The sequence below is a fragment of the Anabrus simplex genome, chromosome 4, assembly GCF_040414725.1.
Source record: "Anabrus simplex isolate iqAnaSimp1 chromosome 4, ASM4041472v1, whole genome shotgun sequence".
NCBI classification, from domain to species: domain Eukaryota; kingdom Metazoa; phylum Arthropoda; class Insecta; order Orthoptera; family Tettigoniidae; genus Anabrus; species Anabrus simplex.
In genome coordinates, this window is record NC_090268.1 from 241,787,405 (window position 1) to 241,805,677 (window position 18,273).

The window sequence follows — 18,273 nt, forward strand, 5'->3', positions numbered from 1 at the left end:
AACGTTCTCTGTGATTCCTTTTTTGGCTAGGAATCTTTTTACGGCATCTTTCGTTGTCTCCTGTTTTAGTCTTCCCACATACAGCCAGGCCCTCTTTTCTTCTGCTTGTAAGTCATTGTCCTTCGCTCCTGTACCGTTCATGGTTTGTTGCTGTCTTTCCGGGCATCTGTGCCTTTTGTAGGTTTGTCTTGTCCATTTTTCCTCTTCTTCTTCATCCGTTGTCTGATTTTGTTCTTGGTGTTGATGCGATACTTCTGCATACGGCTGTTGTTCTTGCTCCCAGGTGGAGTGGTTTCCCCTTCCACTACTCTCCTCCGTGAGAAGGTTGATTTTCTCTCGTATGATGTTGTTCTTATTTATTCTTACAAATTCCGGTCTACAGGGTTCTGCTGCTTTGTAGCTGCCATTGCCTCTTTAATCATATTTTTTATATTGTGTCTGATGTCTTCTATCATTGCTCTCATTTGATTGTTGATTTTTTCAGTAATTTTGTATTCTAGTGTTCAATGTAGCTCGGTCTTCAGATCATCTGCCATTTCTCCAGTAGGTGGCAGCGTGTGCTTGGTGCCTCTTGTTAACTCTTGTTCTTGGACACTAGATGGTGCCACTTGTCCTGCTACACAGATGTCGTTCTTCTCTTGTAAGCTCTCTGTTTGCGTTCCCTTAACCTCCATTGATGGCAGGTTTTCATCATCGTTCTTTGATTTTTGAGCCTTTTTCTGCACAGTGAAGTAATTTTTCAGTACACTCACTGCTTTTAGGATTTCCTCCTTTTCTTTCTTCATATAACCTCCTGTTTTCGCGATATCTGTTAGGTATTTTAGAGCATCTTCTACACGAGCTTCCGTGTCATCCGCCATTTTTCTACGAAACTTGGGGTCTATCTGAGACTTGTTCTCACACAAAACTGCTCTACCCCACTGATCACAAGAGTGCGGACGCTCGCCAGTATGAATAAGCAGGTGTTTCTGTACATCAGATTTTAGAGTAAATCTTATACCATATATATCACATGAGTGAGGATGCTCTCCAGTATGAACTAGCAGGTGTCTTCGAAGATTAGTAGTTTTCTTCCTGTGTGTGTCGTCGTCACTATATTTATTATGTGGGATCGCAAACACTATTTAATCGATGCAAAATTATCACCTTCAAATACACTTAGGATGGTATGCGAAAGTTAATTTCACAAATCAGGGTGAATTTTTGGGAAAACCTTTTACCACACTGATCACATGGGTGTGAACGCAATCCAGTTTGACTGATCAGGTGTTTTCGAAGATGAGATTTTTCTTTAAATGCTCTACCGCACTGATCACAAGAGTGAGGACGCTCGCCAGTATGAATAAGCAGGTGTCTTCGAAGACTAGTATTTTTCTTCCTGTGTGTGTCGTCGTCATGTGGTGCCTATCAGTTACTAATGTATTTTGTGTTAGGGGACTTTCACTGGGGGTCTTTGTTTCAATCTGCAATTTGCGTTTTACTCTATTTCGGCCTTCATAACCTCTTTTGTCCTCTTGTTAAAAAGGATGGTATTTAGTGCAAATATCTTTCTAATTACATTCAGTGATGGTAGGTCCTTGCTTTCTTCCTATTTTGTGTCCTCTTCTCACCACTCTTAACACTTATTCAAGCTACGAGAACAGTGTTTAACCTTATATAAAAACCAAAAAACAGGGACCGGTTCACACGCGCACAACCTTAGAATCCGATGCGAACGTGTCCAACAGTACTTATAATGCATACATGTCAGTAAAGATAATACATAATAATAATAATCCTGAAGATAATAAAGACAAGGAAGAAGAATGATTGGAAAACACATATACAGAGAAAATGACAACCCAAAATACATCAATGATTATTTCTACACTATGAAAAATACTGGAATTGAAACAAGGATATAACTAGAGTAGTAAATTACTAAAATAATAAATACGTTAAAGAGCACCTATTATATAGAAAAAGGAGTCTGAATTAATAAATTAGAAATTAGAAATACAGGCCTTTAAATGTGAATTAATGACAGTGTGTGATTCAGAAAATAAATCTATTCCTGCAGCAAATGTGTTGTAAAATCGTAGCATTTTAATAAATGGCGAGTTCAAGTGATGAGATGTTCTAGATCTTGGAAACTTGAAATACTGTGTTCATGCGAGCTCCAGCTTGTGGAACATGAAAAGAGATAAAATTGAGCAGTTCTATGGAATTAAAATTTATTTTGTACGATTTTATTTAACGTTTTTAGAGAAATAATGATTTTTCTGTTGTACAACGACGTGAGGTTAAAGTTACTTCTTAAATACTGTGTTGATGTATCAAAAGGTCAAAATGTCTTATTTGTTTTATAATACAGATACCACAAAAACTTGTTTTGAACAACTTCAATAGTATGTATTTGTTCTTTAGAACACGGGTCCCAAATTACAGATGCATATTCTAATTTACTCCTAATAAGGCTAGTAAATAACTGAATAACAATCGATGACTGAGTAAATAATTTAGAACTCCTTATTATAAACCCGAGCATATGGTTGACATCATTCATTATTTTTGTAATATGGGCATTGAATGATAATTTTTCATCAAATATTACTCCTAAGTCTCTTATTGCCGAAACTGTTCCTAGTTCGGTATATTTTATATAGTACGACGCAATCGTACCTTTCTTTTTCCTGATAAAAGTTACTGATTTATATTTCTTTACATTAAGAGACATATGATTCATATCGCACCATTGTACAACACGATCAATGTCCTGCTGTAGTTAATCCTCATCCTTCTTGTTATGTATAACTTTAAATAGTTGTACATCGTCAGCAAACAGCAAACAAATGGCACGACGAAGATTATTCGGCAAGTCGTTAATCACAATTAAAAATAGAAGGGGACCCAAATTAGATCCTTGAGGAACACCGGAGTAACTAATGAAGTTGTCTGAGATTTCGCCTTTAAAAGACACATACTGACGTTGATCTATCAGGTAAGTACATAACATTCGAAGTAGTGGTCCCGAGAACCCAAACTGGTGCATTTTTTGGACAAGAATTTTATGACCTACCTTGTCGAATGCTTTTTCGAAGTCTGTATAGACAACATCCATTCTTCCGTTGTTATCCAATACATCATACAGTGTCTGAGTAAATCCTACAAGATTTGTAATAATAGATCTATTAGGTAAAAATCCATGCTGAAATTCTGAAATACCTGCCTTAATGTGATTATAGATCTTAAAATATAGTATACGTTCGTATACTTTTGCAAAGGCGTCAATAATGGAAACAGGGCGGTAGTTAGATATATTTTCATGAACGCCTGCCTTCGGAACTGGTGTAATTTTTTATATTTTCCACCTTTCAGGGAAGCAAGACTTTTTTAATGAAAGGTTGAAAATGAAGGTTAGCTGTGGAACCAGTATTTCTGCACATCCTTTAATTATATAAGGTGGGATGTTATCTGGACCGCTAGCCTTTTTAGGTTTTAGTTTCTTGTTTATGACTCTTTTTACCTCTTCTTCTGATATAGAAGTAATATTGAGCACATCCATAGTTGGTAATACAGGAATCTCATCCAAGGCCATGTTATCAATATTATAATTAAAGTCCAGGATGGTATACACCGACGAGAAATATTGCGCAGATCCTTGCGCAATATTTCCAGTTTCATACCTGTTGTCGTTATAGAAATAGGCATTATCACCTATTCGCGTTACTCTTTTACTGCTAGTAAACGTCCAGAAATTATTAATATTGTGTTTTATTCCATTTTCTAAGTTGTGAATATATATTTTATATGCTATGTTTATTTTAGATTTTAGTTCACTTCTAAGCTGCCTAAATCGATCTTCATCATATTTTGAAAACTTTCTCTTCCTGGCACATTTCTTTTTTTTGCTTAAGAGTTTGATAATATCGTGTGTAAACCAATTATAGCCACCAGTGTAGACTACTTAACAGTCTGAGTGCTAGTGATTTAACATCGAACCAACTCAGATAGTTTTTTGGAGACAATAGTATGAGGAGAGAGATAGAACAGGAAAGAAGCATCTGTGACCTCAATTAACATAGTGCCCCGGCATTTGCCTGGTGTGAAAATGGAAAAATCTTCAGGGCTTGACGACTGTGGAGTTCCAATCCACCATTTCCCAAATGCAAGCTTACAGCTACATGGCCCGCACTGTGCAGCCAACTCTCTCGGTTACTTAACATCTGAACAATGGAAAATTGTGACTTGAACATCGTACGTTTGTTGCAGAAGTTTTCAGTATGTATACTCCTCAAGGACTCGAGATAAAAAACCATGTACTAGGAAAAGCTACATCCATGAGGCCTTCCAAAAAAAAATTAGCCCATCTCTAAGTTCTACATCCCTAGCTGCAGTCATACAAACCTGAGAGGCCATGTAAATAGCAGCAGCAGCAATAGAAATTGGAGAACGCCCAGGAACTATGTCAATATCCACAGCCTTACGAGCAATATGAGTCGCAGCTCGCTGAACCATATTGGGAAGACCTGTAATGAGAAAGAAAATAGTAGGTCAATATCAACCAGAGGTGATAAGAAAATGAAAGATAAAGGTGACAGATGAAAAAAAACTGGTAATGACTAAAAAGCTTAAGCAAACACATTACCAAAAACTTGTATTTTTTCCTACACAGAAATCTGCCTTTCTCCTTGTCAAGGCATGGACAAACTAAATAAAACTGAAAGAAAATGTAACAGCATTCAAGCTGAAGACCAGCCAGAGAGAGTCATTTTCAGGATCCTAACTCACAAAATTTGGTCTAAACCTTTTCAAAATAATCTCCCCCACATATTAATGTATTCATAAAGACGCACACAAAACGCTGTCAAATTGCATACACAGATTTTTATTTAGCACATGGAGACTGCAACCTTGAAACAACTGAGTGCTGACTGCTTACATTAGCATGTCGGCCAAAACACAACACAACTCCTGTTAAACAATGACTCCGCTCCACCATTGAGACCATCCCTTTATATAGGTTGCCTGGCCAGGCTTCTAAAAGGATACATGTTCTCGTAAATTCTAGAGTGCTTAATACATAGTTACAAGTGGAAGGAAGGTTCTAAACAGTTCTCACCTTACCTAGTGATATTCTGGATATTGCAATGTGCTGCATAATACTGTAGTGGATTACGCATCATATATACAAGTAGTAATAAATTATATACTATTAATTACAGGTTCTTACATTAACTATGTAACGATTGTGAAAAACCGGGTAACTGTCCATGTACCTCCTAACCATTATATTCCTTTAGACTGGTCATGCCTCTCAGCCATGTATGGATATGCAGTCCATCAGAACAATTGTCCACGTCTTCATATTCCTATGATTACGTGTACAGAAAAATGAAACTTACATGCATTATACTGTAGGAGGGAATCATACATACATTTCTGCAGCAGACCTATGCTACAAGGTATGTAAGGTTCATTTTCCACTACACATAAGCATATGAAAATGAACACAACGACAATTCTTAGAAGTGAAGCTTCCACGGTGTGAAGAATTATTTAATTTAATTTCCGGGTTGAACCGTGTTGTACTTGTACGCATATCATGTACAGTTTGCCGACGTTTGCGTACGTGATATGCGTACAAGTACAACACGGTTCAACCCGGAAATTAAATTAAACAATGACAATTGTTCTGATGGACTGCATATCCGTACGTGGCTGAGAGGCGTGACAAGTCTTAGGCAAAATAATGGTTAGGAAGTACACTGCCACTTACCTGTTTTTTCACAATTGTTACAGAACTAAACTCATAAATATATGTACACAGCACATGTTTCATGACATAACCTCACAAAATAGATTGTATCATGGTACACATGACGTAGCTACGTGAATAATAATAATAATAATAATAATAATAATAATAATAATAATAATAATAATAAATGGATGTAAACACAGATTTTTTAATTCTTGGATTTCATCACATGTATTCCACCATGGTCTAGGTGAAAAAAGGTCAGGATAATAAAAGGCATACATATCTACAGTTACAAAGTGAATTAACCATTAAATTTAAAACCTTAAACGAAGAAAACAAAAATGGTTAGAAGAAAATGTACTTAATCATTCTCATGTATGACACTTACATGCAAGTAATAATATTTGTCACACCGACACATGCAACAAAATGCATAATACTGTATTTTCTCGTGCAATTAACGCACATTTTTGACAAAAAAATACAGGCAAAAATTTTGGATGCCTAAATCAATTAAGGAATTCAGATATTTTAAAATGATTTAGAATTTATTTACATTTAAAAGATACATCAAATATAATATAAACACAACTGGTTCAACTCATCTATGGTTATCGTCATTTGGCGTGAAATTCCGGCGTGAGATTTTTTCTGAAAAGTAAAATAAGGGCACATCAGGTAAGTTAGACACATGGGTTTGAAGTACCGACAATGGAAAATATTCTTCCTGTTACAAGCTGACAATACGACTTGAAGTGAAACAAACAAGAACTAATAAAAGTACAATTTATGTCATGTCATAACGACATACTGGCAAAAATACAAAAACTGTGCAACACGAAAAGGGCCGGGCATCAAAGGCGGAACCCTGCTAGATTACCCAAACCGTTCGTATGCAACCTTGTTCGAGTGACATGTCCATCCACCCTTTTTCTTGAATAAGAACGTGGATCACTCATGGAAATTTTGCTTTAAGCATCGTTTTTCGTTTTAGAACGATGTAAGGTGCAAGCTTTCTGCTATCAGCTGTTACAGCAAGCATTGCAGTACAACGTTGTCTTTTGCTCCTGGTAGCGCGTATGATAATACTCAATGTTCCTTATAGATTGTTCGACTTTGTGGCATATGGAATGTGATTGGCGTCTGACCTGCGGTTCCTATTTCGGATATCAAATATTCCTTCACTTTACACTTCTCAATTACAAAGCGATAAAAGTGGTTGAAATCATTCATCATTTTTCGGCATAATGTTGATCTTCATTTAAGAGAAAGTCCATTTCTCTTCATATAATTATATAATTAATTATTAATCAAGCCTCGGCTAACCTTCAAATCTGAGACACCGATTCCAAGTGCAGCGGCTATTTCTCATTCTTTAAAATACAGCATTTCGTGAGGAACGACTTATCCAACGTTGCGGAACAAAATCATATATTTAAGCAGATCCTCCTCTACTTGCGTAAACTTGCTGCTTTTTGGTCCGCGAAATACTCTGCGAGATTTGTTGGTCGCCTGAGGTACACTTCTCTGTTACTGCTGTAGCGCACGTTGCATTTGGACACTGAATACTTGCTGCCCGCTGCCCTATTCGGCGCAACTGATCACTGCGAGTTTGTATGATGCAGTATTACTCGAATACTGTGGACTAACAAACAATTTTGAGATCATGGAATGTCCCGTACCTGGAACACTCGTAAAATTTGTTTGTATCAGACTGGAAGAGAGCGTCACTAGTCACTCCTGGGCTGATTCTCTCACTGAACTAGTGCAGTGGGATTTCCTGCCGGCTAATAACAGCACATTGCCCTGTATTTGGAATGCCTGCTTTCACAGTAGGAAGGCTGCTACATGATAAGTTCACATCTTCATTTCGAAACGCATCTGGAGCTGCGTGATGGATGTTCGAAGTTGTGGGTGCGTCAAATATGTGAAAATTTCTTTTTCTCCACTTTGGACCCAAAAATATTGGGATGCGTAAATTATGCAAGGGCGTTAATTATGTGAGAAAATACGGTAACTGTAGTTTCCTTTATCAGACGGTAAAATGAACGGAAATTTATAGGTATCTCTGAATACTTGGAGATAATGTTTGTCATGTTTTTTGGTCGTAACGAGAAGAGAAAATACCAGAAACTGTCACGACACAACCCCCTTAAACACATTCAACTAGTTGAAATTATGCACTAAAAGTAAGCGGAACTCCACATACAAAACAATTCAATATGTCCCATACATTATTAACATACGACTTTCACAGAGGGGGAAAGCATAGAAATGCAAGAAAAAGCACGTGGCCTACAACTCTGACGAAACTACGCACAAAAACGATGTCAACAGCGCGCAAACAACACAATAACAAGCTCATTCTTTCATCCCGATTAACTGAATCGCTAGTGCGCGCCAGCGTCTCTTGCTTACAGGACAATTGCTGTCCCGAATCTCCAGCTGTATAAAGTGCACACACTGCTGTGGTGAGCGCGAAACACGATACACGAAGGCGAAGGACGAAACATTCACGAAATAAAGCATCAAATACATACGCTTGAAAATGAGGTTTCGTAAATTACACAAGCACATAAGAATTTATCCTAGGGGAAAAGTACTGGCCGTACTGGAGGTTACATTGGTCGAAAATAGGAAGAAGTAAAAATTAATCGTAAAATCGTAAAACGAGTTAAAAACAGGAAGTTTCCGGATAAATCTGAAGGGTTGGCAAGTATGTAATAATAATTATTTGAACTCGATATTGGTGTTATTTACCCATGGGTTAAAGAATACTGTTTTCAAGTTATATCAGTTTATTAGACTTACGTCAATATGATACAACATTGGAAAAAAACATAAAGCTGCTTTCACAGCAGGCAAGCCATGCTTCTTTTGAGATGTCAGAATCTCCCCTTCCAGATTATTTAACTTAACAGGAAAAGAAATGCAGAATTTGCACTGAATAATTCACCCTTCATTCTTGCAGAATTGGCATTGCTTTTAAAGCAGTATATGTTGAGGCTGTTGTAATGAAGCAAAACTCCTATCTGCACTTTTCAAGATTTTAGAAAGGCAGAAGTCAGTGAAGTTTTCTTGTTTGATTTATTATTATTTACCACGGGAAGAACTAACTCTAAGTTTGTGGACAAAAGGTAGTTTTCGTAAAGATGAACAAGAGGAGCCTGGCCCAAGTGGAAGCAATGTAACACTTATCACTTCATCCTCGCAAGTTGACAATCTTTGGGCGGATGCTTCTATCAACTAGTAGAAATGTACAGAGAGCTTCAATCGTTCAACTAGATCAATATAACTTACCCAAGTTTGAACAGAAGCGGCACATGAAGTCACCCGTCGTAATCAGGTCCACACTAGTCTCCAATGCCTTCAATATGAGTTTAAAACAGCGTCCAATCTCTTTTTTACTTATCTTGCTTACAGCACATATTTCCTGAAAATAAAAATTATTTCAACTCACCAACTATAGAAAAACAGTTCAGGTTAATTTGCATACTATACGAATCATTAAACAATTGTTTATAAGTACTGTAATACACTAGTTTATTATTTGAGAAGTTTGAATTTTATACTAATTCCTCTGAATAAAAATTAAGTTACTGAGTACAGTGCCATGTATTTCAAAGTGGAATATTCCAAACCACACAGCGAAGGTCTAACAGAAAACTAATTTATTTAAAGAAAAGAGATTGGTTTACATGAATGTTAGGATTCTGATTTCATAAAATTATTCCATCAAGAGATCATATGGCAAGTAAGGAATAATAATAATAATAATAATAATAATAATAATAATAATAATAATAATAATAATAATAATAACAATAATAATAATAATAACAACAATAACAACAACAATAATAACAATAATAACAATAACAACAATAACAATGATTTTACATCCCATTAACTACTTTTATGATTTTTAGAGACAATGAGGTGCCGGAATTTTGTCCTTCAGGAATTCTTTAACGTGCCAGTAGATCTACCAACACGAGACTGGCATATTAGAGCACCTTCAAATACCACATGACTGATCTGGGATCGAATCTGCTAACATGAGCCTGTGGGGCCTCTAGCAATATAGTTGAAGAAAATTGGGCAAAGAGAGTTAAATAAGAAATACTACAATATGCTTAATGTTATACGGAGAGAATTATGTAAACTACAGGCACAGCTACTGAACTGCTAGAATAATGTTCAACCCTCAGTCCAAAAGCTGGTTGCATTTTCAACAAATTCACCACCAACTGTCATAGGTAGCCTGGCATGAAGAATAGAATACCTAGTTAGATCACTCACCGAGTTCACTCACCTAGCAGAGCAGCACTAGAGGAGCCTAACACCAATGCTACATGGTCAGCTGTTTTACAGTGATATGCAAATAACCAAATACAACACTCAATTCCTTAGACTTACGAATAATACTGTCAAAAGAGTTGTAAATACTATTCTTAGTCCCCATGAAGAAATATCTTTGGTTTTTTATAAGAGAACACATGAGTTAAAATGGAACATTACGAAAAGCAATATTGTCTTTTACATACTTAAAAAAAACTTTTTAAAGAGGGCACATGAAACATTAAAACATACACCGGATTGAAGCAACACTGGCACTTTCCTTAAATAAAGTAAATGGCTTAAATTACCCACCAAAACCAGTTCAAGGCCACTTTTGATAGTTTACAAGTAGACTTAACACGTTGTCGAGCTTGAATATCTCCATGGATTTCTCACGCTCTGAAGAAGAACCGGCACTTTAAATAGTGGTAGACCAGTTTAGGAATAGTGTCCAAAGTGTGCTCAATACAGCAGCCAGCTCCTGATGGCACAACTGAAATCGCCTCAACTGAGGCAAGTCACTTGTAAAGAATATCGCCCCACATTGACCTAAACAAGCTCAGTTTTTCATGAATTTTCCTTTCAGTCTGGAAAAGAATGTCACACACACTTATAGATGGATGTGTTAGGAACCTCGTGCCACTGTCAGATCTGTAATCTTTATAATTAAATTTGCAGAAAAATGCAGGTCACATATTCTGCTTTCGGCCGATTGTACATCTAGTGCTCATTCAACTGAAGAAGCCCAAATTCTCCAATCAGAACTTCAAGACCTTCTAACATGTGGAGGTTTTAATCTTTGTAAATGGTGTACGAACAGTCAAGAATTGTTGAATTCTATCTATTCCTACACACCTTCAAGAAAAATCAACATGCTGTCACTAACTGCAACAGTGATTTTATAAGAACATTAGGTCTCATGCAGCAACCATCTAGCATTAATTTCCAAATTGTCTGCGATCCTATTTCTCATCAGCAATCCACGAACATTAAGATTAAAAAAGATTTCTCCTTTCAAGAATAATAGCAATATTTGATCAATGAGGTTTACTAGCTCCTATGATAATTCTTTGCAAGATATTTATGCAACGTCGTTGGCAAAAAAAAAGTACCTTGGGATGACCAATTAACCTCACAACTTCTGCAGAATTGGAAAACTTTTTCTAACCAACTTCAACTTACTAAAAATTACAAGCATTCCACGGCTAGAGATGATTGATGGTGAAGTAAAGAGCATTCAAGTTCATGAATTTTGTGATGCCTCAGAAAGGGCATACGGAGCATGTACCTATATAAATCTTCTAACCTTGAAAGGAAGATTGCTGTCATGCTGCTTTGTGCAAAGTCAAAAGTAGCCCCACTAAAACAAACCACACTACCACGTTTAGAATTATGCAAAGCTTTATTGCTACCGAGACTTATAAAGAAAACACTTACCAGCCTATGTTTGAGTATTGAAAGTGTTCATGTGTGGACAGATTTTATGCTTGTATTAAATTGGCTTGCTTCCTGTCCCATGAAGTGGAAACATTTGGTGCCAATCGCGTGGCAGAAATTCAAGACATAACTTCCGTAAGAGCGTGGCATCATGTAGGCCTACCATCAGAAGATAAGTAATCCGGCTGATCTCATTTTTTTAGGATATGAAGCTTCATTAATCTATTGTAAACTCCAGTGGCATAGACCTGATTGGTTGAAAAAAGATTCCACCCCATGGCCACATGATAAAGATACCACTTTATTACATTTATTTTTTTGCTAGTTTCTTTATGTCGCACCAACACAGATAGGTCTTATGGCGACGATGGGACAGGAAAGGCCTAGGAATGGGAAGGAAGCGGCCGTGGCCTTAATTAAGATACCAGCATTTGCCTGGTGTGAAAATGGGAAATCACGGAAAATCATCTTCAGGGCTGCCGACAGTGGGGTTCGAACCCATTATCTCCCGGATGCTACTTCATTAAAAACCTTACTTGAACAAAGAAACCTCACAGTGTTCACAACTATTCCTTACAGCAATAAATTTATCACAAAATTCTCAAACTTATTAAGACTGCACCGTGTTATTGGACATTGTTTACGATTTATATAAAACTGCCGCAAAGGCTCAACAGAAAGCAATTTTGACACGTTGTCTCCCAAAGAACTAGACACAACATTGAAAACTGTATTAAGAAAATACAATCCCTTTTCTATGCTAAGGAAATAGATGAACTGAAAAAGCATAATAAATTGAGCTCCAAGAGCAACATTAGGATAGGAACCTTAATTTTATTCTTGATCAGGATGATTGTATTTGTTGGAAGACTTATGAATGCTCCTCTATATTATGAAGCGAGACATCAGACAAGATCCTGTTTACATACTTAAATTATATTAAATTGTATTATTTATCCATATATACACACATTTTTGCAACCGAAGCAATTACAGACTGGTTCATCAAGCTATTCACCGAGTTCAGTCGGCATTTGAAAGCACAGTGCTGGACATTGAGTGTGTTGCGCTGATCTTCAGGAGCTAGCAATTCGCTTCAATCAAGCGACTCGTCTTCGACTTCTAAACAATTTTGGGACTTCAGACTCATTAATTGTAACTTCGCGCCTCATTCGCTGGCTCATTTAACTTTTTACCTCTTCTTGTCAACATTGCGCCTTACTTCTTATAACTGACTGACTTTCTACTTCTTCTAGATTTTACAATTTAAAATTACAGTGCCAATCCCCATTAACATATTTTGCCTCTTCAACTGTTTTTGTGAAAGACTCGCTCTTTAATTTCTTATTTACCTATGCATTGTTTTTTGCATTTTATTCGGCTGATGATGACCCAGATTAGAGTCAAAACCGGTACCGCTTCCACTTTTAATTAAATAGGAATGTCATACTACATTTCATATTTATTTGTATTGAATAGGTTGAACTACCTTATTTATTATTTCAATTTCAATGTCACAAGTGGACCAAAAGTTTTCCTAATTTATGCCTTGGAACTGTGGTTCTCATAAAAAATGACAATCTACCACCACTTCGCTGGAAATGCAGAATAACTGAAGCAATTCATCCTGGTCGAGTATGTGTAGCAACAGTCCGATCTAACTCTGGTGTGTTGAAAAGACCAATTCATAAAATATGTATTCTCCCAGTAAAAGAATAATTCAAATGAACCCGTGCTTAACTTGAAGAAACTGCAATTCAAGAATCATTCATTTTCCTATAAGTTATTCAATTTATTTTTTCTTCTTATTTCCTTCTTTGTGGACTGGCAATTAATTTATATTATTTCTTCATTATGTTGGCTATCCACGTTTCCAAGTTGGGATAAAAGATACGAGGGTGCTTTTAAGTACTGTTAGTAGAACCATTGATTTCATCAGCGAGAAAAATTTTTCAAAAAGCACATCATTGGATAAAATTTCTGTCACAACCACAAGATATCAATATAGCTAAGGTAAAATGACAGCAATGCTTTAACTTTACTTGTGTGAACAGTGCTCTTGACTGTGCACACGTACCAATTTTAAAGCCACGACTACATGGCGATGAATACATAAACAGCAAAAATTTTGCTTCTATCAATGTACAAACAACGTGCAATTCAGGCAAACATTTTATAAGTCTTGATGCTAGCTGGCCTGGTTTTGTTCATGACAGTCACATATTTATGATTTCATGTGTGTATGAAGGATTACGAGAGCATGCGGGAGAAGCAGTATTGGTGGGTGATTCAAGTTACGAGGGGCATTTGAAAAGTCTGTGCAAAAATAAAAACTTCGTGTTTGGAGTAAACCATTTTTATTTTTCGACATGGTCTCCTTTTAGGCTTATACACTTCATCCGATGATGTTCTAGTTTGTTGATCCCTTCCGAATAATAGGATTTGTCCAAGTCTGCAAAATATCCATTAGTGTTTGCAATCACCTCCTCGTCTGAATAAAATCTTTGTCCTGCCAGCCATTTCTTCAAATTGAGGAACAAATAGTAGTCCGAGGGAGCCAAGTCTGGAGAACAGGAGGGATGTGAAACGAGTTGAAATCCTATTTCCATTAATTTTGCGACCACAACTGCTGAGGTGTGTGCTGGTGCATTGTCGTGATGGAAAAGGACTTTCTTGTGGGCCAATTGCGGGAGTTTTTCTTGCAGCTCGGTTTTCAAACGGTCAAATAACGATGAATAATATGCACCTGTAATAGTTTTACCATTTTCCAGATAGTCGATGAGGGTTATCCCTTGCGAATCCCAAAAGACAGTCGCCATAACCTTTCCAGCCGAAGGAACGGTCTTCGCCATTTTTGGTGCAGATTCCCCCTTGGTAACCCATTGTTTAGATTGTTGTTTGGTCTCAGGAGTATAGTAATGTATTCATGTTTCATCCACAGTGACGAAACGATGCTTAAAGTCTTCCGGATTCTTCTGGAATAGCTGCAAACCATCCTTGCAACACTTCATACGATTCCGTTTTTGGTCAAGCATGAGCAATTGCGGCACCCATCTTGCGGATAGCTTTCTCATATCCAAATGTTTATGCAAAATATTATGTACCTGTTCAGTCGAGATGCCCACAGCACTAGCAATCTCACGCACCTTAACTCTTCTATAATCCATCACCATATCATGGATTTGATCAATGATTTCTGGATTTGTAACCTCCACAGGCCGTCCAGAACGTTCAGGGTCACTTGTGCCCATATGGCCAGTCCGAAAATTTTGAAACCACTTATAAACTGTTCTAATCTAAGGTGCAGAGTCACCATAATGTTTATCAAGCTTCTCTTTAGTTTCCTAAGGCGTTTTGCCTTTCATAAAGTAATGTTTAATCGCCACACGAAATTCTTTTTCATCCATTTCTTGAAAATCACTCGACTTCCTTGATTCATCTTGATTTATAAATTTCATTTTTCCGTATTGATAGTTACCAATTGTCATAAAAGGAAAAGAAAGTTCCACCTGATCAATACAATGCAGATTATCACATGTCTAGGACTGGTTTTGACCTCTTAACAAGGTCATACTCAGATTCTTTTCCTTTTATGACAATTCCTTGATTCACACGAATGCCAAACACAAAGAAATAGACCAATATGGCTGAAACTTGGTGTGCGTTCATCCAAGAGATGCTACTAAACATGACCTCGATACGCACCGGTGGTGCCATCTCTGACTTGGCACGGACTTTTCAAACCACCTTCGTACAGGCTTGAACCTTGGCTGCTAACTCCTTACCGAAACGGTCAAAATCCACAAGAAGAAAATCACAATCGCATGCAACCTCAAATCAAGAGTAATAATAAGTTGTTTTGGTCAACTGAAGAGATGTTTCCCTCTACTAGCAAACAAAGTCAGAATCTCTTCAGAGAAAATTTCACAAATTATCATCTGTTACTTTGTGCTACATAACGTCTCTAAGCATTTAAAAGATGAGGACAATTTTGATAGTGCTTATACTGACGAAGGAGATGATAATGGGGCTAGTGATGGGAGTGAACAAGAATATGGTTATGATGACATGAGAAGGCGTGGTGCATAGGGAAGAAATGAAATTGCTAATATTCTGTTTCAACTCGTTGCTGTACATGAACCATGACAGTGAAGCACTGTGATCGTGTGGCTCATATTTTTCATTAATTTATATTCTTATATCACTATATATTTGTGATTCTATCCTGTATGCTACTGGATTATCTCATCTCAGTTGAATACAAACATTTCTTTCTCTGATTTTACCTCTGTCTCTGAAGCTAACTTCATTTTCTTGTTTTGTCTTAATGGTGGTGTTATACAATATAGTGGTAGTGTGTCATCGATATCAGCTGCGTGTTCCTTACTTCCTCCTAAAACACATCCTCCTGAAGTCATGAAATAGAACTACTGACCTTGACCTACAGCTTAACTCAACAAGAATGATTCATAAAAGAAAGAAAGAAAGAAATACGTTAGGCCTAATGATTCTTTTCCTCATTACAATACAGCATGCAAAAGGATAGCATTTCATCAGTGAGTCTAGTAAAGTTTCAAAACATACCTGGTACACAAGTGAATGGTGGATTCTGTTCCCCTTCCATTATATTTAGCAGCTATTCCTCCCATTTCTTCAGCTGTGTCTTTCTATTTCCTTTAATGTTACGACCACTGCTCTTTTTCACTTCCATCTCCATGTTATGAATCCTTTTCTTATCCCCCCTGATCTGCTGTAAACTGCTGCCCAAGAGTCTTCTCACAGCTCCCACATAACTGTTCAACACCATGTAATTTGGCTGTTTTCATCAAAGGAGTTTGCGATATACTTAATAAGACTGGTAACGGTTTGATCACTGAAATAAAGTGATTCATGTCAATTTCTACATCTGTTTCTAATATTTACATCACAGAACACTGAACATGCACTTCAGCAACGCGAAACGAACTGTAAACACTAGTAACACCAAATGCAAACTTGTATGGTCACGGCGGTTAACACGTCGTTTCAGATGAATTTAACCTCTTACAGCAACCGGCATGCTTGCACCACTAGCAAATGCCAGTTAGAATGATCTAAGAAGTCGGCATATGCTGGAAAAACTTGTAGCACTTTCTAATCCACACAAGTAAAAGGTTATTCATATCAATTTAAGCAAATGCTTTTACTTGCTAGTATTTGCTATTAGCATATGCTTTTACTTACTGCTTGTACTTGCAGTATGTTCTACATTTTTATGCATATGTCCCAACGACCGCAGTTATTTGAGGAGAGAAAATAAACTAATTTTCACTAATACGTCAACTGTCTTTCATACCAGACAGCTCTTCAGTTGACCTCATATGGCTGAGTGAACCCTGTTCCAGCCCTCAGTTCCCAGGATTTAAAATTCTTGGGATGAGCTGACAATTGAATTCAGGACCTCCTGTTAAGGGGTAGAAACATTTACCCTTATACCGTATTTAACCATCATCATCATTTACATTTCCCCTTGTCCAGCTCCTGCCAGACCAGGGTGTTGATGGCACTTCACCATTGCCTCTCCTTCCAGTCTTCCTTTTCTTAAACTGTTCTTGACAGAGTCCATCCATCTTGCTTTGGGGCTCCCTGTTTTCCTCTTTCCTTCCATCTTAGCCTCCCAACACTTGTTTTCGTATCCTTCCCTCCTCCATCCTCAAAACATGTCCAAACTACCTCAATTTATTCTTCTCCATCCTATCAATCACTTTTTCTACCCCTACCTATTTTCTGACCTCAACATTTATTATACTTTCTCTCTTCTTCCTCAGGAACTTCATCTCACTGGCCTGAATTTTACTCTCATTTCTTGCTGTCAAAGTCCAATATAGGGGTATACTGTAGTACATCTTGTACATTCTCTCTCTACATTTCATAGGAACTTCTCCGTTCTACACCAGGTTCCTTATATTCTGGTAAATGTATTACCCACTTGTACCCTTCTGCTGATCTCCTTATCCAACCCTGCATCTTGCATTATTTCACTTTCCAAATATTTGAAGTATTTAACAACTTCAAGGTTTTGTCCCCTAATACTAACAATTCCTTTTATTTCTCTTTCTCCTCTTATCATCACGACTGTTTTGCTATTCTCCACACTGATCTTCATACCATATTTCTCAATATTGTCATTTAAAGCCTCTAGTTGGATTTGCACTTCTGTATTGTTGACTCCCCAGGTCACTAACATCTGCAAACAACAATTTTTTCATATCCCCTCTATATCTTGCCTTTGTTTCCTTTAGAATTTCATCCATAACTATTACAAACATAAGTGAAGACAATACACTTCGCTGTCTTAGTCCAGTTTGGTTTCTAAATAATTCTTATACATTGCTTTAACGAGTTCCCTTGATTGCCTTCCACATCCTTTTCTTTTCCAGAGTTTCCCACACCTTTTCTCTATTAACAAATCACATGCCTTCTCTTTTTGTAATCAATATATATAAAATAACATGTCCTGACTGACTGACTGATTCATCATCGCTGAGCCAAAACTACTGGACAGAAAGGAATGAAATTTTGGGGACACATTTATATTACAGTGTAGGTGCTCACTAAGAGAGGATTTTTTTAAATATTCTGTCACTAAAAGAATAAAAAGGGGGGTGAATTGTTTAAATGAGTATACCTTTATCTAAAAAACCTTGAGCTTAGAGACCTAAAAATTGATACTTGGAATCTCCTTTAAAAATATAGAAACACATTTTTTTGTT

General features: G+C 37.0%; 1 protein-coding gene across 1 annotated transcript in view; it reads right to left on the reverse strand.

Moving 5' to 3' along the window:
* The window catches only part of TfIIB (transcription factor IIB), a 162,454-nt gene that overhangs the window by 16,181 nt on the left and 128,000 nt on the right, over positions 1-18,273 (reverse strand). Inside the window, exons 5-6 of the mRNA XM_067145464.2 lie at positions 9,044-9,176; positions 4,387-4,508 (exon numbers count right to left, since the gene is read on the reverse strand). Coding sequence (XP_067001565.1) covers positions 4,387-4,508; positions 9,044-9,176 — 255 coding nt within the window. The remainder of the gene's footprint in view (positions 1-4,386; positions 4,509-9,043; positions 9,177-18,273) is intronic.